General features: G+C 40.8%; 3 protein-coding genes across 4 annotated transcripts in view; 2 read left to right on the forward strand and 1 right to left on the reverse strand.

The window, feature by feature from the left end:
* Positions 1-12302, forward strand: part of gnai2b (guanine nucleotide binding protein (G protein), alpha inhibiting activity polypeptide 2b) — a 72184-nt gene extending 59882 nt beyond the window's left edge. The window contains exons 5-9 of the mRNA XM_050038900.1: positions 4353-4481; positions 7737-7866; positions 9733-9886; positions 10053-10245; positions 12071-12302. Of these exons, the coding sequence (XP_049894857.1) occupies positions 4353-4481; positions 7737-7866; positions 9733-9886; positions 10053-10243 (604 nt within the window). The 3' untranslated portion in view covers positions 10244-10245; positions 12071-12302. The remainder of the gene's footprint in view (positions 1-4352; positions 4482-7736; positions 7867-9732; positions 9887-10052; positions 10246-12070) is intronic.
* Positions 12303-16001: 3699 nt separating this feature from the next.
* On the forward strand, positions 16002-18563 carry inka1b (inka box actin regulator 1b). The gene is made up of 3 exons (XM_050038068.1): positions 16002-16132; positions 16223-16275; positions 17509-18563. Exons 2-3 carry the CDS (start codon positions 16273-16275, stop codon positions 18436-18438), a joined length of 933 nt encoding a protein of 310 aa, XP_049894025.1. The 5' UTR covers positions 16002-16132; positions 16223-16272; the 3' UTR covers positions 18439-18563.
* Positions 18564-18896: 333 nt separating this feature from the next.
* uba7 (ubiquitin-like modifier activating enzyme 7) overlaps positions 18897-27561 on the reverse strand; it is a 57591-nt gene continuing 48926 nt past the window's right edge. For both annotated transcript variants that reach the window (XM_050038923.1, XM_050038922.1), the window contains 3 exons: positions 25038-25139; positions 22385-22467; positions 18897-20102 (listed from right to left, as the gene is read on the reverse strand). In XM_050038923.1, coding sequence (XP_049894880.1) covers positions 19970-20102; positions 22385-22467; positions 25038-25139 — 318 coding nt within the window. In that variant the 3' untranslated portion in view covers positions 18897-19969. The remainder of the gene's footprint in view (positions 20103-22384; positions 22468-25037; positions 25140-27561) is intronic.

A 27561-nucleotide genomic window follows, 5' to 3' on the forward strand; every position in this document is an offset into this window, starting at 1 on the left:
GAACCACTCATCTGATCTGGCGGGTGTATTGCTGGGGACCCAAGGATGTGCAATGTCAAAGTTGGACATGCGACACATCCAATATTAATAAGCTTTGAATAAACAAGTGAACAGCGCTCTGGGACTCTGTGCAGCAGTGGAAGCGGGGCTTTCAGGCTGAGCCGAGTGTGTCTCACTAAGTGTATTTCACCTCTGTTTTTGACTGCGAGTAGCTGTGACTTGGGTGCATTGCCAAACTAATTTATGACACTTACAATGTTACTGCTGGCAAAATACCTCTACTAATTAAACCCATGCTCTACTTCATAACCCCAGTGGTTATGTCAAAACAATAATACACCTTTTTGGAAATTAATAACTGGAACATCAACAGTAACAGGTCTCTATCGGGTAAATATGTTAGTAGGCTACAATGTTTTCTCTTAAGGTAAGTAGACAGTAATAGCTAAACTATTAATATCGCTTAGTATTTTTATATTTTTGTTTAGCCTTTCTTTAACCAGGTTTGTCCCACTGAGATCAAAAATCTCTTTTACAAGGGAGACGTGGCCAAGAAAAGCAGCAACACAGAGTTTCAACAACAAATAAAATTTACATAAAAGCACATAGATTTGAGTAACATAAAATGATCGAAGAAAACAGTTGCACACTGACAGCCTGAAAGAGAAGAGAGAAGATAAGTAGATACAAATTTAAGCAACAGTAGCTTTGTAAATAAAACCATACCAGTGACTAAGGCAGCATGTACATAAAGAGGGCCAATTTACTTTTGGCATAAAACACAATGGTTAGTAAGAGATCTACAGTTTGTAGTGAATCTCTGAGCCCCATTATACACGCTATCCAGCATGTGAGGACAGTGAGCAGAGGCATTTATATACAACACAGGACAGGTTGCAGCTGACAAAGCTGTTCTTGTACTCTATCAAATGCATACTGAAGATTTTCAAAAGCCTTAGCAGGGGTGGGTCTAAAGCAATAAAAGACAGTGTCATCAGCATAGAAATGAAAGCCAGAGTAAAAGTCCTTAATTCAAATTTCTGCTTAAATTGAGTGTACACTCTAAGATTTTGATTCATTCTCTGACCAGACTAAAATGCAACATCTGCTGGGAGAAAATAGTGTCAGTCCCATAGATGCAGAGAGATATGTCAATGCATGTCACAGCCTAAGAGACAACAGACACAACAACATATAGTTCATCTCATCACAGATCACAGTCTGCCTTGTTATTTACTCCTTCACTTAATACATTTTTCTCCTTAAAATGTATGTCTCAGCATTTGTAATAACACATTGTTGTTAATTGTTTTTGATTTTCACTGTCTTAAATTGTAATTGTGCTTTAGCAACACATTAGAAATGTCATGCCAATAAAGCTTGTTGAATTGAATTGAGAGGAATTATCAGCACAGTTTACTTACATTTGCTTCGCATCTGTTCAAGGTGGAGATTTCAATTCTAATATAATGCAGGATAGTGTTTTGTTAGGTTTAGTGAGTAATATTTAATATTTTAATCTGCATTGTAACCAGTAACATGTCTCTAAATGTAGTATTTTTTTTTTCTTCTCTGAAGCAGAAGTAGAAGTAGGCTACACATTAGTATATTGATGAGTTGCATTTCTTGCTTTGTGCTTTGTGGGCCTTTTGTACATTATTTCGAGTACAATGAGAATAGCAACATAATTCAATATTTTTTTCATATATAAACATCATAATAAATTTAAAGCTGTTTTGGGCCAAGGTGTATATGGCTCAGGGCTTAAGGAAGTGCAGTGTTGAGAGTGAAGCTGTTTGTATGAGCAGCTCTCGAGAATGCTGCAAGCAGCAGTACCACAGGCCAAGCAATCGGCTCATTGGAAAAGGCATGTGTTTGAATGGGCACTGCACCAGTATGTATTAATTGCACTAATATAATCTGTCATATTCAACAAATTGGAGCAGATCAGTAAAGAATATGCATGTTGCCATAGAGATCCTCCCACTAAGGAGAGCACATAGTACTACTGGGTCTAGTGGTAATCCCTCAGTGGTCTGACAGACATTTCAGTCAGCCATTTCACATGGGGATTTATGTGGATACAGAGTATGTGCAGAGTTGATATTCAGCAGCCACGCTCTGACCCCATCTCACTCCCCACAAGCATACACCAAGCAAAGCACAGACTGAAGATTGGAGAGTGACAATAAAACTTTCCCCCACAGTAAAACTGTATTAGATACGGAGCCTTACACCAGGTGTTATATCTACTGCAGGAGATGTGATATATAGTGGACTGAGATGGAGAAATCGAAACCGAGCAAAACCACCAGATATGCAGCAGCAGCAGCAGCAGCAGTCTAGGACATCAGCTATGCAGTAAACAATATTTAACTCCACCATTAAATCCATGAAAATATATGGTTTAAATCGAGCAGCCCAGTAGTTTTTTAAGAAATGTTATGTAGCGTTGAGAGGTAGCAGTTGGTTGGCAAGGAGTGCAGCTGAGAGTGTGGCAGAAGTGTAAACAATATCAGCAATTTAAATGTACTGTATTATGATTCTGTGAATAGTAATGCAGTGTGGATGTGTGGATGATTGCGTACAGTAGCTTGTGTGTGTGACACAAGCCACGGTGAGTTGGAACCGAGGCCACTACTGGCCCACACGGAAATAATAAGGCGAATACGCTGCATGCGAGTCGACAGTGATGCCTACATCCCCAGAGCCAGTGTGCAATATCTGTCTGCAGTGAGCCGTTATGAAACCCCTTCAACAACAGTAACAACCAAGGGAGAAGTATGCTGTAAAACCAATTCAGCATATACACTCATGATACTCAAACACAAGTATATCATCACTATGTAAATCAACAGTGCAAAAGCATTAAAGAAAAATCCTCTCTGGTAAATTTCTCAGGTGAAATACATTCACAAGTCAGCCAGCAGTGCAGGTGGGAAGAGTGACAGTGACTCAGACTGATGTTAGCAAGCACAAGTAGCAAGTATTGTGAAGTGACGTTGTGGTTAACAGCATCTCAGACAAAAAAAACCTTTGGAAGAGGCCATGGTCCAAAGCTGCCATCAACAGGACAGGACAAAATTTTGCTTCCAGTTATAAGTGCACATTTCAATAGCCATCCTGAAGTGCCATAACTGGTCTGCTGGCCTGTGATCTTAACAGTGAAAAGCAATGAGCAGTAGCAGCTAGCAAATAACAGTGGGCAGGGCACTAATAGTTTTAATAGACTGCCTAATAACAAAGGGTGCATTGGATATGTGTGTCAGCAATCAGAGCATGTCGTGTAAGTAATCTGCAAAATGTCCCATTGGAACAAAAGCCCATTTGTCCAACAGCCTGTTATCCTGAAAACAAATGCCCATTGCTCCAAAAACACACTCTCACCATGGCCTTTAACCAGTTGGCCCTGCTGCGATACATTTCTTCTACTGTGGCAAAGACGTGACCCACCCTACTCTGCCTCAGATTGGCTTACCTGGATTTTCTAACCCTAACCATAGCCAATCTCACTGATCGTGGCTTAACCTCACCAACTCAACGAACAAAGGTAACGAATACTAGCCAATCAGAGGCAGGGTGAGTAGTAGTAAAAAGTAGGAGAAACAATTGGTATTGGTATCTAGGAAGGTCCCTTATAGACAGAATTGCCTTCTGTTCCTGTGCGATAGTTAGCAATGCTAGCTCGGTGTGTGTAGAAGTCAAAGCATGCAGCCGTGGTCATGGTCAAAGTGGTTAGTGGACATTTTTATTATAACAATGTATCAAATGATAATATGAAAACAATGTGGCAATGTAACAGGAGTCCCCTTAGAATCATCATCTGAATCTGCAGCTCCTTTCCTCCTTTTAAAGTTTGCCATATCAACCTAAAATATGATTATACTATACTATCTATCATCCCCAATTAGTCAAAACAAAATTGTTTATTTCAGTTTTAAGTAAACCTGATTTACTCTAATCACCGTTTGGAGCCGCAGCTCTGGAACGATTGCAGTTGATGTATTGGAGTCTAACTGCGTAATGCATTCGGTCATAACTTAATTATTCCAAGGCCTTTGCATAATCCCTTAAAAGGCACTTAAACAGGCTAATGAAAGCTATCAAGTAAAGTTTTACTGTGTGTTATTGAATGCAGCAGAATATGACTCACTCTACAGAATGTTCACTAAATGGCTCAAGTTCATTACAGTTCAAGGCAGTTCAGTGAAATGCAAACTGTTTAGTCTGATGTTAATGCATCAGACGTGTGTGTGTGTGTGTGTGTGTGTGTGTACGTGTGTGTGTGTGTGTACAGCCTGTTTGTGCCTCTTCTCTGCAGGTTGAAATCTCTTTCTTTCTCTCTCTTTCAGTTACCTGAACGACCTGGAGAGGATAGCTAAAGCAGATTACATCCCCACCCAGCAGGATGTGCTGCGGACTCGAGTCAAGACCACTGGCATTGTGGAGACTCACTTCACTTTCAAGGAACTGCACTTCAAGTAAGGCCATATAGCACTGACCTTATATCAATGTTTATGGACTTCAGATACTTTGAAAACGGAAAATGAATAAATAAATATATGAGAAAAACGCCGCCATCTCCGCTCTCGCCCTGTCTGCCTTCTATCACAACAGTCGCTTTAGCCATTTGCAACCAATGTGAGAGTCCAGGGAACTCTTAGCAACTCACCCACAGTGAGAGGGTGTATTTTGACATTAAGTAACCTGAGTGGTAATATGACCACCTTGTATTCACTCATCTCTGATGCAGTGTTATTTGGTGATACATAAAATCTACCAGTTGTCAGTTTGTCTTACGAGCCACACAAGAGCACAAGAAACATGAACAGTATTGAATGAAATATAACTGTCCTTGGGGCTATTTTGGGAGAGCAGTGAGACAAAAACGCACCTCAGATGTTAAAGTATATGCAGGCTGCACATCATATGTTTCTTTTTATTGGAGCCCAGTCAGTGTAAGCAGTGACATCACTGTACCAGCCTCCTCCACACCTTTTCTAAACAAACTGCTAGACTTTATTATGGTCTCAACATAAATAGCATCAAGGAGCGACTGACCCTGCTGGCTTGAAATGTGCAATACGGCTACTCAGAAGCCAAATTATAGCAGCAATTAAAAGCTTAATTATCATGATTTCACTCTGAGCTGAGTACATAAATTAGATTCCGCCCATCGTGTGCTTGTTCAGTACAACCGGAGCTTTATGTAGTGCTAACATTCAAGTGTGTCTTCCATGGAACTGTAGGTCTTACATAAAATATGCTCCGACCCAGCCTGAGCACTCATGTGTGGGATATTAATGGATGTATAGGTATACCTCTTGATAAAGGATGTGAGAGAGGTACAGTAAGCGCTTTAAAATCTTCTAACAGGGAATATATTAGCAGATCAAAGTCGGGTATTCTGTATAGGTGAATTTATAAAATGTGCACATATCTCCGCTTCTCTTTTTTAGGTATCGAGCAGTGTATAAAATACCCGTCACTTTGTGAAGCAGCGAAAGACATCTGCAGCCACATGGCTCTGGTGTGACCTGTTTCCTGATAAACTCTCTGATATTTACCCTCTGTCACAGCCTCAATATTTGGCCTGAATAAAACATGGAGGCAATCAATAAGAAGAAAGTCACGTTTTTATAATTCTGTCCTGTTTGCCATTATAAGTACAGACAGGAAATACTTAGATACAGAGAAGTGTCGTCTTTTGACAGTGGCGTAATTTAGATTTGTTGAAATGGTGCGTCTCGTGAGTCTTCTAACCTCAACACCTCATATTTACCTTCTGTATCATTACAATATGGCAGCTGTCCTGGATGTGGTGGACTGTCATTGCTTCAGCCGTCTTTAGGCCCAGTTCAGACCGAAGATTCGCGACGAGACGAAACCGTTTTAGAACGTTGCAGAGAAATGTTGCAGTGGTGTGAGCTGGCTGCAATGAGCTCGACTCAAGCCAGCTGATGTGTCACCTGCAGCTGCACTGGTCAAATCGCCAGCGGCTGGTTTTAGAGCGTAAAACACGTCGCCTGTTTCTGCAGCCAATCGGCTTGTAGTGAAGTCCACTGGTCAAGTCATAATGAGCGCAGACGGCGTGTTCGCTTGCTGCGGCAGGTGCTCTGTCCCCGTCAAGCTCGCTATATCCATCCTCTTACTGACTAACTAATTGGTGCTGCTTACTTACACTATTGTTGTGTATTGATTATGAATAGAGTCCATCTGATGCTTGTTTTGTTTATGTTTTTCGCCGTTGCATCGCTACTACAAATGCAGCTGTAGCCAGTATCTATCATTATCATCACTATCCTCATTCATATTCTAAGAAGCTACAAATTATATTCAGCCACAAAATTAGCCTGAAAAGCTGGAAATCAAAATGGAAGTACAGAGTGTTGTTGCATAGAGATGATACACCATCTCATCTAGTTGCATTGATGTGAACCGGCAGGTTTTTAGAACGTTGCAGAACGGCACATTGCAAGTAGTTGCATGTTTCAACTCGTCTCGTCTTTTTGCGAATCTTTGGTCTGAACTGGGCTTTAGGGTTTTGCTCAAACACAAAAAAACACGTGAATGCAGATCTAAACCACATTTGGAGGTGGTCTGAAATGCAAGTCTGCAATGTACTTCTACTGATGCGTCTCAGTCCGGAGACTGTGTTGCTCAAATCAGATCTTTACGTGTCTTTTGTGTCATTGAAGCAGAGTTTTCCAGCTGAGCTGCAAGTGCGAGTCTGCGTTACCTGTTGTGCCGTTCAGACGAGTGTGATCATATCCTTTTCAGAAGCTTTGTAATCCTTACTTTGCCTTTGTTTAACCAGGAAGTCCCATTGAGATTGAAAATCTCTTTTACAAGAGACCTGGCCGAGGTAGCAGCCAATCAAAACACATTAAAATGCAACAAATACAATATATGTAATACAACTATCCACTGTAAAATAACAACTATTTAAACACAGCGGCCTCTCAAGAAAAACAAGCACATGTCTCTGTCACCACATTCTTTATGATGCCCTCAAATTCATCAGTAGATATAAGTGGATCTAATTTTAGATCTAAATGGAGACTTTGAAAAATAAATCCATAATGATAAGTTCGACGCCCACTCCTTCTACGTCTTCTACTCACTACTGTGATTATTCATCCATTTTTCTGTTGTAAACAGTCATTGTTGTTGTTAGCCTCCATTTCACATGCTTTACTGTTTGCAAGCCGAATCACTACCACCATATCGTCACCACAGCAACCCACGCAGATAGGTTGTTGCTGCCTGGACACACAAATCTGATCTGATCACTTGCGAATATCAGTGTGGACAGCCGGTCTTAAAAACCTAATTTGAGAAACTGATTTGTCTGCAGTCTGAACGTAGCCTAAGCATCTTGGATCACAGTGCTCAGCTTCCCCATTAGCTGGTGCTTTTCTCCGACTACAAAGGCCTGCCTGCCTCTCAAAGCCCTGCACTGATGCCTGCAGTCTTTTATCAGATAGCCTACCCGACAGACATCTCTCCACCTCCTCACCACTTTCTTTCTCAAAGCAGCCTCATGAAAGCTTAATGTTCATCCAGGGATGGAATGTCACTCTAACTTTCTATTTCCTGCCCTCTTCACCGATATCCTTCCTGAACTGTCCTCTTCAGCACCCTGTTCTCTATCAGCTTCACCTTACTGTCTTTCATTGCGACCTCCTTTAGCCTGTGCACATGATGTGTCTCCTTTGCTTCATCCCCCTCTGCAGAATGTTTGACGTGGGCGGCCAGCGCTCGGAGAGAAAGAAATGGATTCACTGTTTTGAAGGAGTCACAGCCATTATTTTTTGTGTTGCGCTGAGCGCTTATGACCTGGTGCTGGCTGAGGATGAGGAGATGGTAAGGGGAAAAAAACACCCTCTGGTGTGTGTCTGTGTCTTTATCTTTATGGATAATATAACTGTACTACCTTTATACATCTGCTCTTTGACTAATTTTCAATATGAGTTAGTTTAGAGTGTAGGGCATTACAAAGCATTTAAATCATCCATCCCTCCTTTTATTATAGCCTAATAATATGAGCTCCAGGTGGTAAAATCGGCTCAGTGAACTTTAACGATCCATTTACAGTTGTACCAGTGGAGTGTACTTATGTAATAAAAGCTAATTTTTCAAGTGATTTGAACCATTCGACCCAATTTCTTGAACTGCCTATGAATTTAAAGCAAGTGCTCAGGAGAGACAGCCTGAAGATGCTCTGAAGAGCCTCCTCTGCACTGCTATGCCTCACATTTAACATATTAAACAACATTGTCCCCTGGTGGCAGCTCTGATGTGTTGCTGTGCTTCAGCAGAGGCCTTAAAGGGCATTTCTCAACGTGGATCCTATTTTCCAACGTTTTTATGTCTAATGACTAATAGGAACAACAATTTTTGAAGTACTGAGTAGGACCGCTGCAGCTGACAGCTGTAAAACAGGCTGCAACGTAACCACTCAGGGCATATTGTGCACAGTCAATGTATGTCCACTAAAAGGGCTTATTCTTGCCACTGACAGGCTCAGATTATTATTCTAAGTGTCCGACAGCATTATGGAAAGGATCCCTGTAAAGAAAGACCCTTTTAAATCAACCAGAAACAAAAAAAACCCCCAGTAATTTTAGCGTTTATGCAGCCAGCATATTTTCACATCTCACTGGGTGAATTAAGTGTTAATTTCAAATTGTTGGCACAGTGGAAAGACGAACTAAAACAGCTTTTGTGAGTTTTGTCGATTTTGAATAAAGTGCATTTTTTACGATGATACAATTACTGTTTATTAAAATTAAGTCTGGTGGGTTTGGCGATAGTGGTTGACCTCTGTAGGGATCCTTTCCATAATGTTGTCAGACACTAAAGCCCTGTTTCCACCATCATGAAAAGTTGTGGATGGTACCAATGGAACTGTTTTGTACCGTCCTCATTTTTGGCACCCCTCTGTTGGGGTACCTAGCACACAGACCTGGTACTAAAAGGTGGAGCTGTGAACACTGCAGTGTTGATTGGTTGATTGGTCAATAGCGGACGGTCACTCTGCTCAGGGCTGAATTGTGGCTTGCTATGTTGCTCAGTGCATGAGTTGACGACGCGAATCCATCAGCACACCTTAAATTTCAAGGTGACAATTTTGACCACTACCTTAGTTTTTATTCTCTCTCTTGGATGACATACACTTTTAGCAATGAGTGGATCTTCAAGCTTTTATAAATATATAATAATTTCTACTGGATTATGTGAACTGCATATATCCCAATCCTCATTCGGAGAAAAAAAAAAATGCGCCACGCAGCGTCGTTCCTGTAGACTACGGCAACAATAAACCCCTGAGCTTGCCTCAGAAGGACTAAATGCACAAACCCCCTAATTTTTAAATATCCCATGGAGAGAGACTCTCACTGCAGCCTGTTCTATTTTGTTTTGAAAATGATGGCATGCAGCCTTGTTCTGTGGATGATTAACAACATTCAGACTGATAAAAGAGGAAATACAGTGAGTGCTGGACGGAGCAGTGAGTGACAACAACCCCGCCCACTTGAAAGAGTACTTAGTGCGGTTGAAACGTTAGGGTCTAGGTACCATGTCTGAAGAGTTACTTTTGGTTCCAAAGGTAGCATACTGAAAGTGTTAGGTGGAAACGGGGCTTTAGACAAACATGGGAAGGAGGGTTCAGGTTGAAATAATACCAAAGTTACCCTTTAAGCCGTGACCGACTTTGCTTTTCTTCAGAATCGAATGCACGAGAGCATGAAGCTGTTTGACTCCATCTGCAACAACAAGTGGTTCACTGAGACCTCCATCATCCTCTTCCTCAACAAGAAGGATCTCTTCGAGGAGAAGATTACTCGCAGCCCCCTTACCATCTGCTTCCCAGAATACACAGGTACACAGTGCTTAAATAGTTTAACATCTTCCGTACAAACACAGACAGGTTGCTGTGCCTGCAGTCACCACACTGCCGGCTTACTAACAAATCGCTACATAACACCCTTAATCCGTCATCTTAATAACAAATCACTTCCTCATCTCTTCAAACTGTCACTTCCCAGGAGCCAACAAGTTTGACGAAGCCGCCAGTTACATTCAGACCAAGTTTGAGGACCTGAACAAGAAAAAGGACACAAAGGAGATCTACACCCACTTCACGTGTGCTACTGACACCAAGAACGTGCAGTTTGTCTTTGACGCCGTCACTGACGTCATTATTAAGAACAACCTGAAAGACTGTGGTCTTTTCTAAAGGTGAGATAGAGGGATGGTAAAATTTAAAATGTTATCAAACAGCTTTAGATACTTAACGTGACCCAGAGCTGACATGATTCATCAATTAATCACTCAGTCGATTAACAGAAAATGAATTGGCAACAATTTGATAATTGATTAATTGTTTTCAAGTAATTTTTTACACAAAAATCCCCAAACCTGTGGCTCTAGCTTCCTGAATATTTGTAGTCTTTCTTTCGGTTCTATAACAGTAAATTGAATATCTTTGTGTTTAAACTTGTGGTCTGATAGGTCATTTGAGAATGTCAATGGGAAGTTATGGCTGACCATTTTTACTATTTTCTGACATTTTATAGACTATAGGAATAAACATTTCATGATGAAATAATCACCAGATTAATCAATAATAAATGTAATGATTGGTTACAGTACTAATTTAATCACAGATGACTGGAAATTCTGACTTCCGGCAGCTTTAAATCTGTGTGATTAATTGATTTCATGAGCATGCATTAACTGTTATTCAGCCTCTTAATTGGACTGGTAAAAGATCTTTAGGTCAAATTCAGTCTCAAGATTAAATTTGATTATTTGAGGCCTGTATATTAATTAAAGTATGAATAGACACAACTTGGACCACAACTTGGATATTTTAAAGGAACAGTGTGTAATATATGGGGGGATTTAGTGGCATCTAGTGGTGAGGATTGCAAATTACAACCAGTTGAAACTTCTCCCAGTTAGAATTCCCTCAGTGCACATTGTGCAGGAGGTTTATTACTGGAATCCAAATTATCCGCAGAGGTTTTGTCCTTTCTATAACAAACAGACCAGGTGATTTTAACTAGTAAAACACTGATTCATCACACAGTGATTCACATTATAAATCAGTGTGCCTCTAATGCTGTTTGGGGCGGGCCTCTAGCCCTTGCTGCTCGTCTACAGTGGCTGAGGTGAAAATGCAAATGGCCCTGTCTAGAGTCAGTGTTTGGTTTGTCCGTTCTGGGCTACTGTAGAAACATGGTGGACTCCGTATACGAGGACCCGCTCCCTATGTAGATATAAATGGTTCATTCTAAGGTAATGAAAACAGAATGAGTCTTACTATCGGGTAAATTATACACTAATGAAAACATACTTATTATATTATATTCCATTTCTGCCTGTATATCCCCCTAAATCCTACACACTGGACCTTTAAGCCATGTTGTGCATTTGTTACACCACCTACCGACCATTCTCACAGAGCGTAAAAGAGGTGAAGAAGCTTCAGTAGGTTTTTCAGTGATAAACAATGTGTTGTACATATTGAGACAAATTTGTGATCATTTTTTTAAGTTTGTGCTGTATAAATAAAATTGATCTGACCAATTACAATGTGAAGACTATGTTGCTGTTGCTGTAAAGGCTGTCAAGTTTTATGTCATTACTATGAGCACCACAAACAAATATATACATTTTATTCAACTCCTAGAATGGGACATGACATCTCAAAACCTCAGCAAGTGAGACAAAGACAGCTGCATGGCTAGATAGCTTTAGGGATTTGTGATATGGATGAACCAAATGTTTTTGTATTTAAATGAATTAATAGATGACTTGTACAAGGGTAATTTTTGCACAACTGAGCATCAAAAATGCGTCAACAGCAACATATGACGTAGAAAACATCAATAATATACATTGCTTACATATTCTATAAACTGCTGAGGACCTGATTGACCAGGATAAGTTAGCAAACATAAATTCAAGTTGTTGTGCATTTAAAAAAGTGAAATAACAGCTCTTCTCTTATGTATTTGTCTAAAGGTGCTTTTTTTTTGTCGTCTCTCTGTTCACGCAGGAAAACGCCCGGCGCACACAGACTGCATGAGAGACTGCAACAGCCATGTGATGATTACAGCTTTTCATAATGAAAACCATAACAGACTTGATTCCTAGAGGGGAAACCTTACAGAAGTTCAACAATCACCGATTTGCAACCATCACATTCCCTTGTCAATTGTGTTAATATTTTTTTTTTAATATATTTCTTACTGCTCTTGATCAGGGGTTCTCATACTATTCATACTGAGTGCCTGTAAATAGATATTTGACCCAGGACCCCCTTATTGGTTTTTAAATTAGATTTGTAACATAAATTATATTATCCGACTGGCTTAAGTGGAAAATAATTGTTGGAAGAGGGAAAGTTATCATAATAATAACCCATTATCTCATCATGCCACGTGGCAAATGAAAATGCAGCAAAATTAAAGTATTTGTCATCCTCAATAGGCCGTCAAGGACCAGTTTGAGAACCACTTTTAAACGGTAGTTGTTTGATTTGATGAGTCTCATTTTTTGTATTCAGATCTCTTTTTGAGTTTTTTAGGTTTTCATGTTAATTTCCCTTATTTGCTTTTAAAGTTTAGTAAGAAGATACAGAACAAAAGAATCAACTTTTTATAAAAAATCACATTAACTTATGTTAACTAATGTTGGCATTTTATGAACCTTTTGACTGCACAGAGCTTATTTTTAGAAGAAAACAATCAAGCATGGAGAATGAAAATGGATGAAGGGAAAATGTTTTTTGTACAATGTTTACACAGACTCAATATTCACGGTTGTACTATAGTGCATTGTTCTGCATGACTGTCCATAGATTAGCTTGTACCCCCCCACAAACTGAATAACATTCCTTAAGTAACTTCTTTGGAGAAACAAAACAGAAATGGTTATGTGTCACTTTTAAGATATCTGCAAGATTTTTAAGTGGTTATGTCTGTTCCTAACATGGATTGTTCTGTACTATTTGTTCCATTCAAAGTCTTTCTACATATGTTTGTGCCTTGATATCCGTTTACACTTGTTCATTAGAGTCATGCTATCTCCATAGTGTGAATTAGGGCTATTTCTACTCCACTTCAGTTCACATAACCCATGATTTAGGATGCACCACAACACCGAGACAAATGGATGATAGTTGTTCATTAAGATAAAAGTCATTCACTTGTTAAATGTAAATAAAAGTTTACTCACATGATCTCGTATTCTACTGTGTCATCTGTCAAAAGAAATTACAAAAAAAATGTATATAGCATATTAATCTGCTCCTTCATGTTCGGACTAAACTATAATAAAAAAAATTCAACGAAAAAAGATTATAGAAGGAGAACTATGGAGTGGAAACTGAAAACAATTGCTGTTGAAGATCATCAGATGGGGCTGAAAGCTCAGGAAAAGCTGGTAAATGGACTGAGTTGAGATTATTTTTTGTCATATCTCAAGGTCGAGAATGGCCCCACATGCTCACATATAGCAATATATAAGACTATGAACAAGAGCACTACTATTTAATATTGTGTACGAGAAGGTTGCATTGGCATTGCTGTAGAAAACTGAGTATAGATTAATAGGTGAAAGGTGAATTTATTTTGGTGGAGAGTAACTGTACATTTACTGCAGTACTTTATGCTTGAGTATTTCCATTTCATGCCATATCTATACTTCTACTTCCCTACATTTTATAGGGAAATAATAAGCTATTGGTTGCTTTGCAGATTCAGATTTACCTTATACATGAGCTTATATAACACCATGCATTAGTGCTGTAGTGGTGGTAGTGGTGGTGGATGAGGTGGGTGTGCTACTACCAAGATGGGCACCGAGGAGGAGGTGGGCGTATTGTCCTTTATTCTGGTGGCTTTTTGTATGACAGGTGGTAATACTGTAAACAGCCAGAGAGTGAGGTGGGTATTTTCCATATACCTGCGTATAGCCACCACTACACCACTGCAATGCAGACATTTCTTAAGATTAAATCAGTGGATTGGCATGGTCAGGTTTTATTATTGTGCGACCCTTAAGAGAAGTCCGACCCCTGGATTAAACTGCGTAAAGGGTTCAGTGTGTTTAGGGTGATATATTTAGGGGCGGCTGTGGCTCAGGAGGTAGAGTGGGTCATCTACCCATCAGAAGATCAGTAGTTTGATCCCTTCAGTCCTCCAGTCTGCATTTCAAAGTATCTTTGAGCAAGATACTGAACCCCATTTTGCTCCTGATGGTTGTTTCATCGGTGTGTGAGTGTGTTAAAAGCTGTGGAGCAGGTGGCACCCTGTACAGTGGCCTTGGCCACCAGTGTGTGAATGTGACTCGTAAAAAGTGCTTTGAGTGTGGTTAGAAGACGAGAGAGGTACTGTACAGGTGCAGGTCCATTTACCATTTACCATCAGAAATGGAATATAATATATAAGTATGTTTTCTTGTGTAGTGAAGTAGTGAAAATAATAATCACTGTGGTTTCATTACCTGTGCCGTTTACATAGGAAGTGGGCCCTCGTCTACAGAGATTGCCATGTTGTGTTGCCATGTTTCTACTGCAGCCCAAACCTAACTAACTAACTAACTAACCAAACACTGGTTCTAGATAGGGTTATTCCGGTTTTCATGCTGGCCACCATAGTAAGCTGCCCTTTACTCCCTGTTTTTACCAGTTTAAATCACTGGTTCAACTCCGGGTGAAAACCTCCTGAACATCCGTATCAGAAATAAATTGTGCACACATTAAATTAACAGGGAAAATAAGTGAGCACACATTAGTAGGTGCTGGGCTGGCGGCCCATCTGCGACATGCTGAACGTGAAACTGCTTAATTTAGAATTTAAATCACCAGGTCCATTTGTTTTAAACCTCCTGAACAATAAACACTGAAGGAATTATAACCATGAGAAGTTGAAGCTGGTTGCAGTCTGCAATCCTCACCACTAGATGCCACTATATCCCCCTAGATCTTAAACATCAGACCTTTAACAGTAGACCTCTTAGAATATAGAACAGTATTAAAAAGCTGCTTACAAACTGATTCATTAGTGTTACCAATTTAATGATGCCATTTATAAAAATAGCAAGTGTTTTTCTACTAAATAAGCACTTTAACCTTCAACCTTTAAGTGCATTTTGTACTGCAGTACTTCTGTGCTTTCGAATGCAGGCCTGTTGCTGGTAATTCAGTATGTTTACCACTTTGTGTCGGTTCTTTCAGTTTAGTGAAGGATCTCAGCACATCTTGTGCCACTGTGGCTGCATTACAATACAAAGTGTCGTCAGCATTCACAGAGGTGAGCTGAGCTGAGGTGAGGAGGTGCAGTCATGAATGGTTTGCTCATCTGCAAATGAAATGAGAACTTCACTTGAGCCCAACACCACGTTTACATTTCTAAACAACAGTTAAGAGAGGTGAATGGACCGTATGCATTGCTCAGACCTTAATATAGGGTGTGGAAGGGTTTATATGCAAAGGCAATGGAGAATGGTAATGTGGGAAGTCGTGTAAACAAAGATCCACAAGGTGGCGACATGTAGATTTCAGTAAATCCGCACATGATGGATGCAAATTTTCAGAGGAGGCAGACAACTTTGGAAAAGTGGCGTTTATACTCTGGATTAAAAGAATAAAGTAATACAAGTTTAAAAAAAAAAAAAAAAAGTTATGATTTGAAATAATCAATGTCATTAGTTTGTAATATTTACCAGTACATGAATGGATAGATTAAAAATGTGCAAATGTTCTGTGATTTTCGATTGACTGACTGTGCTTTTCTATGTATTGTTTAATACAATCTGTCTAATTACCCAGCTCCAGATGTGGAGTCTCCACAGTGCAGCACAACACAGTACAGTTACAGTAGGACCCGCTGTGATCACACAGGGAGGGATCTTGTTTCAGGCCACTTGCTATTGGCTGGTCTTGTGATGGGCTGCGCTGATTTGCTGCAGTGAAAAGCTCAACATCGTCAAAGTCCGCTGACAGACCTTCATCTGGCTCAGAGCAGGGAATACACAGAGCAGCATATAACCTCTGACCAGCTGTAAATCTGTGGTTCTGGATTGTGCTGGGATTAACTCTGATATTAATGCAAAGGTGAGTTTTTAATCTCTACAAATTTTAAAAGTGTAATACTAGTGAAAGCGCACATTATTTTATCTAATGCATGTTTTTTTTTTGTTGCAGAAACAATTAACAGGAGTCTGAACTTCCCTGCAGACGTCTACTCACAAGCAATGGTAAGTTTTTCCACGTGTTTTTATACACTTTGACAGTTTTGTAGATGCAGTGCAGACGCACTGATTGCAAAGATAGTTATCCAGAACTCTCAGCAGAAACACTTTAAGTGTTTTACGCACAAGCAATATACATTATTGTACTGTTTCTTAAAGTTTTTCCCTTTAATGGCTGTTCTTTTTGGAAAGTTAGTGTGCTGGTGACTGTTGTAATCCCCTCAAGTCACTGTCAAGTCAAACCAAACTGTCCCTGCCAAATGCATACAACTGGGTGAATCACTCCTCCTCGTTGTGTGGAGGCAGCCAAGGAGAACAGGGCATTTTTAGAGATGCAGACTGACCACAGAGTCCCTCTGAGGATGCCTCTGTATGTCAGATAAGTCTTCCCCCAGGGGCCAAATGGTTCAGCACCCACAGCTGTGATAACATCATGGCATTGTGGTGTCCCTACTACTCCAAGCCAAACACACTGGCAGGACAGGGAGACTAACTAAATATTGTAAGAATTTGGAAAACAAAATGTGTGACAGCAAAAAAAGTTCAGCAGTGATTGTACAACAGGGACACTTGTAGGGGAGAAAAGCATTTGAAGACTTTTTTATATGTGAAGATCATGTTGCATTTACTGGACTGCATTGATTTCAGTTTCTCCGAAGACTGGAAAACATATGATTCATAATTAATTCATGATCAGTGTGTAATTCCAAAATGTTGCTGTCATTTCCTGCCGCATAATGCGATCCAGTCAACATCCTGTGAGTTAGGGGAATCCAGAGAGGATATGTGCCTCTGCACTCCTCCACGATTCAGCGCTACTTTGTGCAAACTTCCCCTCTCGCTTTAGGAGGCAGGGAGAGTTTTCCCAGTATAAAATGTGCATCCTGTTCTCAGAGCCATGACTTTTTCATTTTCTGGGCTCATACTGCATGGGATGGTCTCCATAAAACTGCTCTGAGGTTTGTCAGGAATGCTTCACTTGTTATATGGTCATAGAGCAGAGTGATCTCAGCTGGTAAAAATCTTATTGGCCCAGTTTTGGAAATAACAGAGGGAACTGTGTCTCAGCTAGACCGGCCAGGGCATGATGGGATATTTTGGAAGCCAGCCTAACGGCTCTGTAGACTCCCGCAATAGTCGACCAAAGCCCTTTGGTTAGACGTGTTGTTTTTAAATAGACTGTATTTAAATCCGGTCTGCACCACTAACCATACTCTTTGTGTATTTCTCTTTCTATAGTTGTGTTTAAGAGACTCTGCTGACTGCCTCCGGGACCAGATGCAGTGCATGATGAGATCCTTGCAGGACCTGAAGCAGATAAGCAGGCCGAGGCCCCTGAGTGAACCATGTGCTCGGTCCTTCGCTGTGACACGGCTCTGCAAACAGAGGGCACAGCAAGAGCGACTGGCTCGTCTACGTGTTTCTGACGCCAGTGAAGCCAGCACATATGACTCTGCCTGCTGCCTGGCAAGCCCCCTGGAAGAGGAGGAAGAGCATCAGGAGCATGAGCGGTTGGCACAAGGATCCCCAAGCAGCGAAAAGAGCATGGACTTTGACTCGGGTTACTCTGAGGCTTCTTGGCAGGATGAAGGTGTGGTGCTGAGGAGGACCAGGAACGTGAGAGTCTCCTCTTCTGCCTGCCTCCGCACAAACAGAGGACCTTCTGGCCGAATCCGGCCCAAATCAACCTCGGACGCTTGCCTGGAGCGCTGGACCTCATTTGAGGCCAGTGACCCAGAGGACTGGACAACGTCACTGCTTAGCCGCAGCAGAAACAGACAACCTCTGGTTCTGGGCGACAACAGCTTTGCTGACCTAATAAAGAACTGGATGGACCTACCAGAGTGTCCTGAGCCAGCAGAACTGAAGCCCAATGCGGGCCGGCGCCTTGCCAAAGACATTTTGATCAACATGCGTCGCAGACTGGCAGGGATGTCTAAAAGTGCAGAGGTGAGGCCGAGGCCAGCAGACTGCACAAAGCCCAGCAGGGCTGCAGAGGCTCCCAAAAGGATGTCCTGTCCTGTGGGACTCCAGACTTTCAAACCTTTCTTTCACCAGTCCCACACGGGCCTACATCAACCGGACTCTGACTTCTACCAGTTCACAGCTCTCATGAAGACAGGCAGCCGGCAGCCCATCATATGCAATGATGTTATTGGATACATTTAAGCAAGGCTTTAACTCTGGACTGACCCATTAACACAGATTCAAATAAGACGGTTTTATTTTTGTAATTGGATGTTGTTCACAGTGTTGATACATCTGGAATAAAAGTGTTTTGGATTGGATGAAAATGTGTTTTGTTCCTGCCTCAGTGTGAGCAGTGCTCACTATAAAAACTGTATTATTGTAGATGTCTGTCATCGCGTTTGACACATTTTAAGATTCTTCTTAATCCTTCATGATGTTATAGAGGAGGGGATGCAGTCTGTAGTTGCCCTCGATGCAATATCATAGTAACATAGTAAATGCTCTAAAGCTTTGCAAAACCAAGTAAATTCAGTAGAACCTTTTCCTGGTTAAAATAGGAGGTTAGGTGAGGTGTGGTCATAGCATAGCAAAATATGTTCGTGACCTGAGAGATGGTAAGGGAACTAAAGACTGATAGTGAAGTACACAGATAATTTGGTTCCTTAGAGGCACATTTATTGAATTAGTACAGTTAAAACACAATTCAATCACACACATCATTCTTCGATCACTGATTAAATAACCCCTATTAGTAGCTGCAGTAATAATTCCTGAGAGGACATGACAGGATTCAAATAGCCGAGAGCAGAGCATTGTAAAAATGACACTATAAAAGTGAGGCTGTAAAGTGAAACCCATCGAGGGGTTGTGGAAAAGGGCAGTTTGTGCATAAAAGCCATCTGAGGACAGACGAAGGCTCCGTAGATGAGTCCAGCTTCTCATGACCGGCTCTGGGATCCTTCTGGGGAGGGAGGGGGAGGTTGGATGCACGTGTGCTCCAAGCAGGATTTAAACATGACAGCTGTGTCCAGATGGCAAGAGCACCCCGAATCGTCAGTGCACTGTACCCACTGTGCCAAGTGCCTGTTCTGACTTGCATCCCCCTTTCAACCTCGTGCTCAGTCTGACCTGAATTAAACCTTGAAACCAGGCCAGTGCTGGCCCAGCAGCGCCAGATCATCTAATCCATATGCCTTGGCAAGCATCTTCACAACCTCTTAGCCTAACCTCTTGAAAGACACATTTTACATGTAAATGAAAACCAAAAGTTAGCAAACAGAACTTTGCGGGAACTTTTATGGGAATAAGGAAAGGTAGAGTTTGCTAAGTTTATGCTTTTGCCATAGAATAAAGAAAAAGGGAAAGGGGACATGGACATGGTTGTGGAATAATTCACTTCACATGATCAAAGTGTCATTAACAATAAAAACAGACTAATGTGGGACTAATAAAGAATGATCTTATCTTATCTTATCTTATCTCATCTTAGCTTTAAAATTATGCGAGTGCAATAGTTCAAAAACATTTGTGAAAGGAAACAGATCAACAGAAGCTGGGAAAAAAAATCATTTGGATATTAATCTTGGCAAACAACAGCTAAAGCAACAAAATGAGGATGTTTTTAACAGATACGATGTCACAGGAGTTTTAACTTTGTTCTGTCACATAGAAGTGTTGTGCTGTGACGCCTTCTCACTGGAAACATTGTGGAAATTTTGTGCTGGTGTCATCACAAGAGCAGGTATCTGATGGGTGGGGCTGTCTCACAGTCCTCATCTTCAGTAAACGAGGCGACCAGCTCCAACATCTTCTTGTTTTGAGGAATGTCTTTCTTGGTGACCTTCTTCACCACCTCAGACACACTGTAAACAACAACAAATCATATAGCATTATAATTATATCTACTTAAACACACATTGACCTTAGTTTAGCTTTAAAAAAGTGTCCCTTTCATTATCAACTATGACCATAAATATTTTGATCTTGCTTTTTCTTATCAACAAATCACATAAAAAGACAAAAACCAACATGATTTCATCTCAATAACTAGTATTTATGTATCCAAAGCTTTATAGAGTGTATTCCTGTGTGAGGCAGATCACCATAATGTCATGTCAATCCCACGTACACCATCCTGCTGCTGAAAATACTTAGTAGCAAATATAAGGTGCATTAATCCATTGCTGAAAATAGTCCCCAACAAACATACTATTTACTCCAGTTTATGCAAGGCTTCTGTTAAACTACAGTGCCCAGCTGTTTTAGGAAACTATTAAATATGTTTTTATATGTTTATATGTTTTATACGTTTTTATGCGTCTTATTTGCACCATGCTTTTGCGGCTGTAATGATGCAAATTTCCCCACTGTGGGACTAATAAAGAATTGTCATCGTATCGTATCGCATTGCATCGTATTGTATCGTATCATAGGGTATGGCATAGTATCATATTGTATAGTATCGTATCATATCATATCACATCGCATCGTATCGCACCATATCGTATTGTATCGTATCATATGGCAGGGTATCACATTGTATCGTATCGTATCATATCATATTGTATGGTCTTGTATCGCATCGCATCTTATTGTATCGTATCATAGGGTCTGGCATAGTATCACATTGTATTGTATCATATCATATCATATCACATAGTATCGCACCATATCGTATTGTATCGTATCGTATGGTATCACATCGTATCGTATCGCACCATATCGTATTGTATCGTATCATATGGTATGGTATCACATTGTATCGTATCGTATCATATCAAATTGTATCGTATCGTATTGTATCATATATTGTATCACATCGTATCGTATTGTATCGCACCGTATCGTATTGTATCGTATCATATCGTATCATATGGTATGGTATCACATTGTATCGTATCCTTTTATCTTACCTCACCTTACCTTACCTTACCTTATCTTAAATATGAAACTATAGGATTTACATCTTCAGTATGAAAGAATGGGCTTGTGACCATTCAAAAACATGCTGTTGGCTTTGGTCTTTTCATGGGATTTTTCTTTACCATAAAAAATGTTGAATAACAGCAGCTATACAATTGAATGATTTTGAAAATTGTCTTTATTCTTAAGTCTTTATTCTTTATTTGGATCTCCATTAGCTGCCACCACTCTTCCTGGGCTCCTCACCCAACAAAGGAAACATAAAATATGACATGTGGCACATATAAAATATTTTAAAAAGACTGTGATCAAAACAAGTAAAAATCAAGAGGGAAAACTTAACATCAAAACATGTCAAATCACATTCCTTCCTTTGTTCAGGTCGGTTGACGGTGATGTTAATGTGTGTCTTTAGTGGCCCTTTAAAACTCTTAGGTTTTAAGTTCTAAGTTTCCCTTCACTGGCCCAGCACAGGCAGCTTGGAGCAGGGTGACTACACAGGAAGTGACTACTGGAGAGGGCATTTGTCATGTGTGGCCTGCTGTCCAAACAGCCCCTCTCGCTCTGCAGCTTAATCTAACCTCAACACCTCCACCAGCCCCCTAGAGATCTGAGCACCACAAACAGACACGGACACGCACACAATCTGATTCAAGACGAGCACAAAGACCTCACAGCAAGATTTACGCAAAGCATGATTACAATCAAATATTCTAATTCTTCCAACAAATCACTGCCTATAAAATGTCTTTGATAAACCTGATTTATGACATTTCCCCCTCCTCCTGCGATAAATACATCCCTGAGGATGCATATTCTGCTCTGACTCAGTTCTTGATGACGAGAGTTCACAGCACGAGACACCTGATTTGTTTCAAACACCCCGAGGCTTATAACATGCTGCAGCGCTGAACAGGCCCAAACAACATGGCTTCTCAGATGCAGAAAAAAAGGTCACACTGATTTAACTCTTTAAACTCTTGTCCTCAACAGACAGAAGGAAACCCGAGGAGGATCGGTCTCACTCGTCAGTGCTCAGTGATGCATGTGTGAGTGTGTCAACAGGCTCTCTGCTCGCAGGTTCGGAGGAAACACCTCATCCTGCCATTAGCCTCTAAACAAACAAAGGGAGGCTGCTTATTGTGATTGTTTATGTGTGCAGGGCTGTGTGCCATGTGTAGCCATGCATATGCAAAACTGTCTTTGTCTTAGCTGGACATACCTCTGCTTGAGCCTCTCTTCTTGCCCCATGTATAAGACAGCTGGTCCATAGAAGACACCGCTGATGGTCAAGTTATATTTCTCCTGCACAAAGACATGATTTAGTTAAAGTTACAGTACAATATAACAAACACAACAATATAAAAAAAGAGGGTAACATATCATCTGCATGCATTATGCAGAGGTAATTTCTTCAAAGACAGCGGTCAGCAGATCTTCAGGTCTGACGATAACCTGTGGCCTAAAACATCGTCAGCAGCTCAGGAAGCTCTTCAGCGTCTCCACAAACAAACCAGGGGGAACCCGGCCAGTTAAAGGTTAAACGAAACTTGGAGCAAATATGATCACTTGCCAGTTTATTTTCCCTTTGCTTCCTCAGAACGAATTTGGAATCAATACACCAAATGTTTGCTCAGGACAAGAATGTGCATGTGTAATGAAAGATGCTTAAAGTCATGTTCAAACATTTCTGTTGCAAGTGACCTAAATAAATATTGTAAAGACAATGCGCTGAGTATGCAAAAGCAACAGGACACGATTATACTGCATCACCTTTATAAGTACCTTGGAATATGTATCTTCTATAAATGTACACTGTATTCTGGGATATTATGGTGCACATTCACCAGTTTCTGATCAACTATAAGCTTCATGTAGCAGTCAGGAAAACAAACATTATGATGTTTGGGATGGTAGCAGCTTATCACTTGTTAGTGTAAAATACAGTGTATCACTTGCTGCTCTTGTCTTCCGTTACTGGTGATATGATAGAGAAACTGAGTTCACAAGACAGTTACCATGCAGCACTGTCAAAGCCAGGTTTGTCATTGTTGGTTCTGTTTCATTTGCTGAGATAAGTTAAAGATAAAACATGCAGGATGTACAGTCTCATATAAAGTAATCTCTCGCAAGCTTCACTCATGACCCACTCTCACAGTGCGCCGGTGTATTTTTCTGCAGAGACTCTGCCCTCTGCCTGTGTTTTCTTATTTTCTCCTTATTTTCTCTGTTCAGGACATTTATGGGTGTGTATCCCTACAGCGCACAGGTGAGGTCGGGGCTTTATAAAAAGGTAGTGACCAGGTACCATTTAAGCAACAGGCATCCAAGAGACACAGTGCAGAAAAAAAAAAAACAAATATAGCAAGGCAAAACACCAAAGAGTGAATCTGGGGTTGGCTTTTACTTTAATTTTCACTGTTGAGTGTGTTTACAAAAAATAACCGACAATCCTGCAGTTTTTCTTTAACTGGTGCAGCAACCTGCAGGGCTGCTGTGGTAACTTGTCATGTGTCCAACATTTTGACTTAGACAGGACTGAATTGGAACAGTCCTGACACATTTATCTCTGGACTTTGGTGTAAATTTTGTGCAAAGCAGCATCTTAGTTTCTGAAGAAACAAGATTTTATCTAGTTCTTTCAAATGATCTCAGTTTTCCCATCTTAGTTCATGAAATCTAGGTTGCATGAAAATAAGTAGAGGCCTTTAGTTAAGGAAAGGTTTGACATTTTGGAAAGACATTATCTGCTTTCTTGTAGAGAGTTAGAGGATTGGTACCACTCTGATGTCTGTCATCTAAAAATGAAGCTACCACCAGCAGCTGGCTAACTCAACTTAGCACAAGAACTTGAAACGGGGAAACAAGCAGCTAGCTCAGCTCTGTCCAGAGGTAAATAAAAAAATATCCTCTGACCAGCGCTTCTAACGCCTGGTCCCAACAAACTCACACCGATGCTGAAATAGCTTGACTCTCTTGTTAGGTAACAGCTGAGTGATGCTAACAGTTAGCATTGTCACTGTGCATGTGCAGGCAGACTCTCACTAGTGTGTGTAGCACAACAAGCCTCTCGCTGGTTAAAAACAACAATGCATTTGGTCTTTGCAAATGAAAATGGTGTACATGTTTATTTGCATATACAGCAGGGAAGTCAGATCTCATCACACGTTCACTCAAGACATATGTGGAGACGCATTCTAATGCCAGGTGTGAACAGACACCATTTAACAGCTGCTGCTGCTGCTGCTGTGTTAGCTCATGCTAACCGGGCAGACGCTGAACTAAGCGTTCGCTGGGAGGAGAGTGGCTCCAGTGATGGTCTCTCAGCACTGCGTCTACTGGCAGGGACTCATTTAGCAAGGACGTCAGCTGAGTAGGCGGGCCCTCAATGTGACCCAGGACACGTTGGCGTACACAGTGCTGAAAGAATGTGGCCATATGCGGCGTGAACCACCTCTGAATGAGGTCTGAGCGATCCAATCTCAAGATGCATTTAAGATGCATTCACGCCCGTACTTAGAGCTCTCAACTTGTGATCACCCAAGATAATACACGTCACAACTAAGAAAATGTAAAATATGTAAAATACTGTATATATCTATATCTACTGTATATATCTATCCATCAGCCTTGGGGAAAAGGTTGCACACATTGTTCAACCACTGGAATAAAGTTGATGGTTATACAACAGCATGAATTTCCAGGAGGGTCCAACAGAGTCCTGAAGTTGTGAATGGAAGGTGTAAAGCGGTCAGTCATTTCAAACAATGGCCATTGTGTGCACTGGAGGAAGGTGAGCAGGTTTAGGGATAAGATACGCATAAAGTATGCACTCAGTAGCACCGGGTGTGAAGAAAGTGTGTGTGAGGCTGTACCTTGATAAACTGGAACAGATCTCCCAAGGTCATTTCCTGCTGACCGCCGCGTCTGCCCTCAACAAGGAAGTCATCCCACAGGGTGTATTTCTTTCCTGCGACCTGCCGATAGACATGTCACACACACACACACACACACACACACACACACAGTTGACAGATGAAGTACTTCTTGTTGTGAGGGATGTGTAGAAGATGTTTGGGTCCTATAAAAAGAGTCGTGGACACTCAGACAGACAGACTGAATTTTTCATCACTGCGTTATAAAGCAGCTGAGAACAATCAGCAGCCCACTAAAGTTGCAGCGTGGACCTGAACAAGCCTCGATGAGGTCAAGAAGGTGCTTCCTCCTGTATGATGGAGTGACCGTCTGTCTTTTCACAAGTTTCCATCTAAAAGGCTTACTTGATTCTCACAGTGTTACAATCGGTGACAAACATCCACGCATGCAGATGTGTCAGTGTAGTTTTGGGCAGATGATATTTGTGCAAATTGAGAAAAAGTTAAAACCTGCATCTGTGTGAATAAAAATGTGTTGCTCTGGGCGGTGAAATAACAACATAGGAATTTTTCCAGACACCTTGCCAGACTGCACTTTAAGTGGCTGAAGTTTGAGCTTTGAGGGGTCGTTTTTGTTCTGAATTTCCTGTTTGAGTCGTCTGTTCGGCCGTTTAAACTGGGACTGACAGATTGTCTATAATAGCAGCATTTATCTTCGGCCCTCTGTTACTGATAGGTTTACACTGTGTTGAAACAAATTCTCCAATTATCAAGTTAATGAGCAGGAAATTAATCGATGACCATTTTAATGATAGGGCTGTGTATTAAACATCAATGCCATTTTTCTATTGACCAAAATCTGTCTGCAGCGTTTGCACAAGAGCATCTAACTGTTTCATACTTCAGTATTGGTACCCAAATCTAGCCATCATATCAGCTCTAGTATCAAAACGTTTTTGAATTTTATATGAGTTTAAAGACATGTCTTTGGGCTGGATGGACAATTGTGGGGTTTTTATATTTTATAGACTAAAGTTTATCAGAAAAATCTGCATAACATTAGCTGATAATGAAATAATCATTGTAGTTTTACATATTTGTATAAAAAAATGTTATGTTATATATAATGTTAAGTAGCCTGGTTCCAGACCATAGACCCGCCCACTCAACTGAGTAGGCTTGCATCTCTGGTCTGGCATACTGCAATGAATTTGCGATTTATCTCGTCCAAACGATGGACGGACCAATGAACGCCGGGGGTGGGGGCGGGACTAGCGATTAGCCAATCAGCGCCACGCTAATGGCGACAGCTACAGATCAGACCACATTAACGATGCTATCGAGGTATTTCGCCACTACTCACGTTAATGGAGGACCAAATTAAGGAAACTGCTAAACTGCATTTAACGGCGATGCAGCTGGGTGTGCACGACGACGGAGACTGAAGGTTCTGGGAGCTTCAGTCTGACACTCAGGCTAAATGTTAAGTGTTGTTTTACATTAAAGGTATAGGTCCCAGATGTCTGCTGTTGTTTGACGTGGCCCCTATCAATCTTTAAGGGTGTTTTCACATATAGTCCTTTTTTAACAAACCAAACTCAGTCCCCTTAAAGTGCACCAAAAAGTGGACCAACAGAAAAGGGACTCAGTTCTTTCTGTGTTCACACTATAGCCTATATATAATATATATTGATTTAGTTTTATTCTTACTTTGATGTGGCATTGCAGAACAGTTATGAAGCTCCGCGCTTTCAGATGAACTTAAAATTGGAGGAAAACCTGAGTGTTTCTGTGCCTTTTGATGTATTCTACATTCCACATCTGGAGATGTGCAGTATCTTCTGTGGAGCAAACCACTCCTCGCCCTGCGTCCTTGCAAGTGTTACAGGCCAATGTGGTTTTGTCTGTTTTTTCAGGCGTCCCAGTGCAACAGCATGTGATTTAGAGGCCTAAATACAATGGTGTACAAGTGTGTTCACAATGCACAAGTTAAACGAACCGCACTGCAGACAAGAGTTCGCTTCAGAGGGGTCTGAGTTCTCTTGGAGTGTTCACATGTGTGCAGAAAATGCTGATGCTCTGAGTCCACTTAGAGGGCTGAAAAGTACCAAGTGTGAAAACACCCTATGTTTGCCGTTTTCCATAGAGGCATGTGAGAAAAAGTTTTCATCACAACTTCGAGGTAACACGACATGACTAACTGATTTACAAATGGTCATTTTGTGAGTGAAGTACTCCTTTAAAGGGTTACGCACATCAAAACAAAAGATTATATTTTTCAGTCAATAGCTGAAATGCATTTGATACATCAAGACCACATGACACAAGAAGCGTGATGAGTCTCATGAGTCTAAATGAAGCTTAACAAACAGTCACACATTGAGAGAACTTCAAAAACTGCTGTCACACCCCTCATCATCTCACAAGATCAGATTTTAGGAAGCATGACTCAAAAGTGATGCGGTGGCCTCTAAATCACTATTCCTAAAGGATTGACCTTTGACCTCGAAAGAAATACAAAGCA

This window comes from Epinephelus moara, chromosome 24, assembly GCF_006386435.1.
Source record: "Epinephelus moara isolate mb chromosome 24, YSFRI_EMoa_1.0, whole genome shotgun sequence".
Lineage (NCBI taxonomy): Eukaryota > Metazoa > Chordata > Actinopteri > Perciformes > Serranidae > Epinephelus > Epinephelus moara.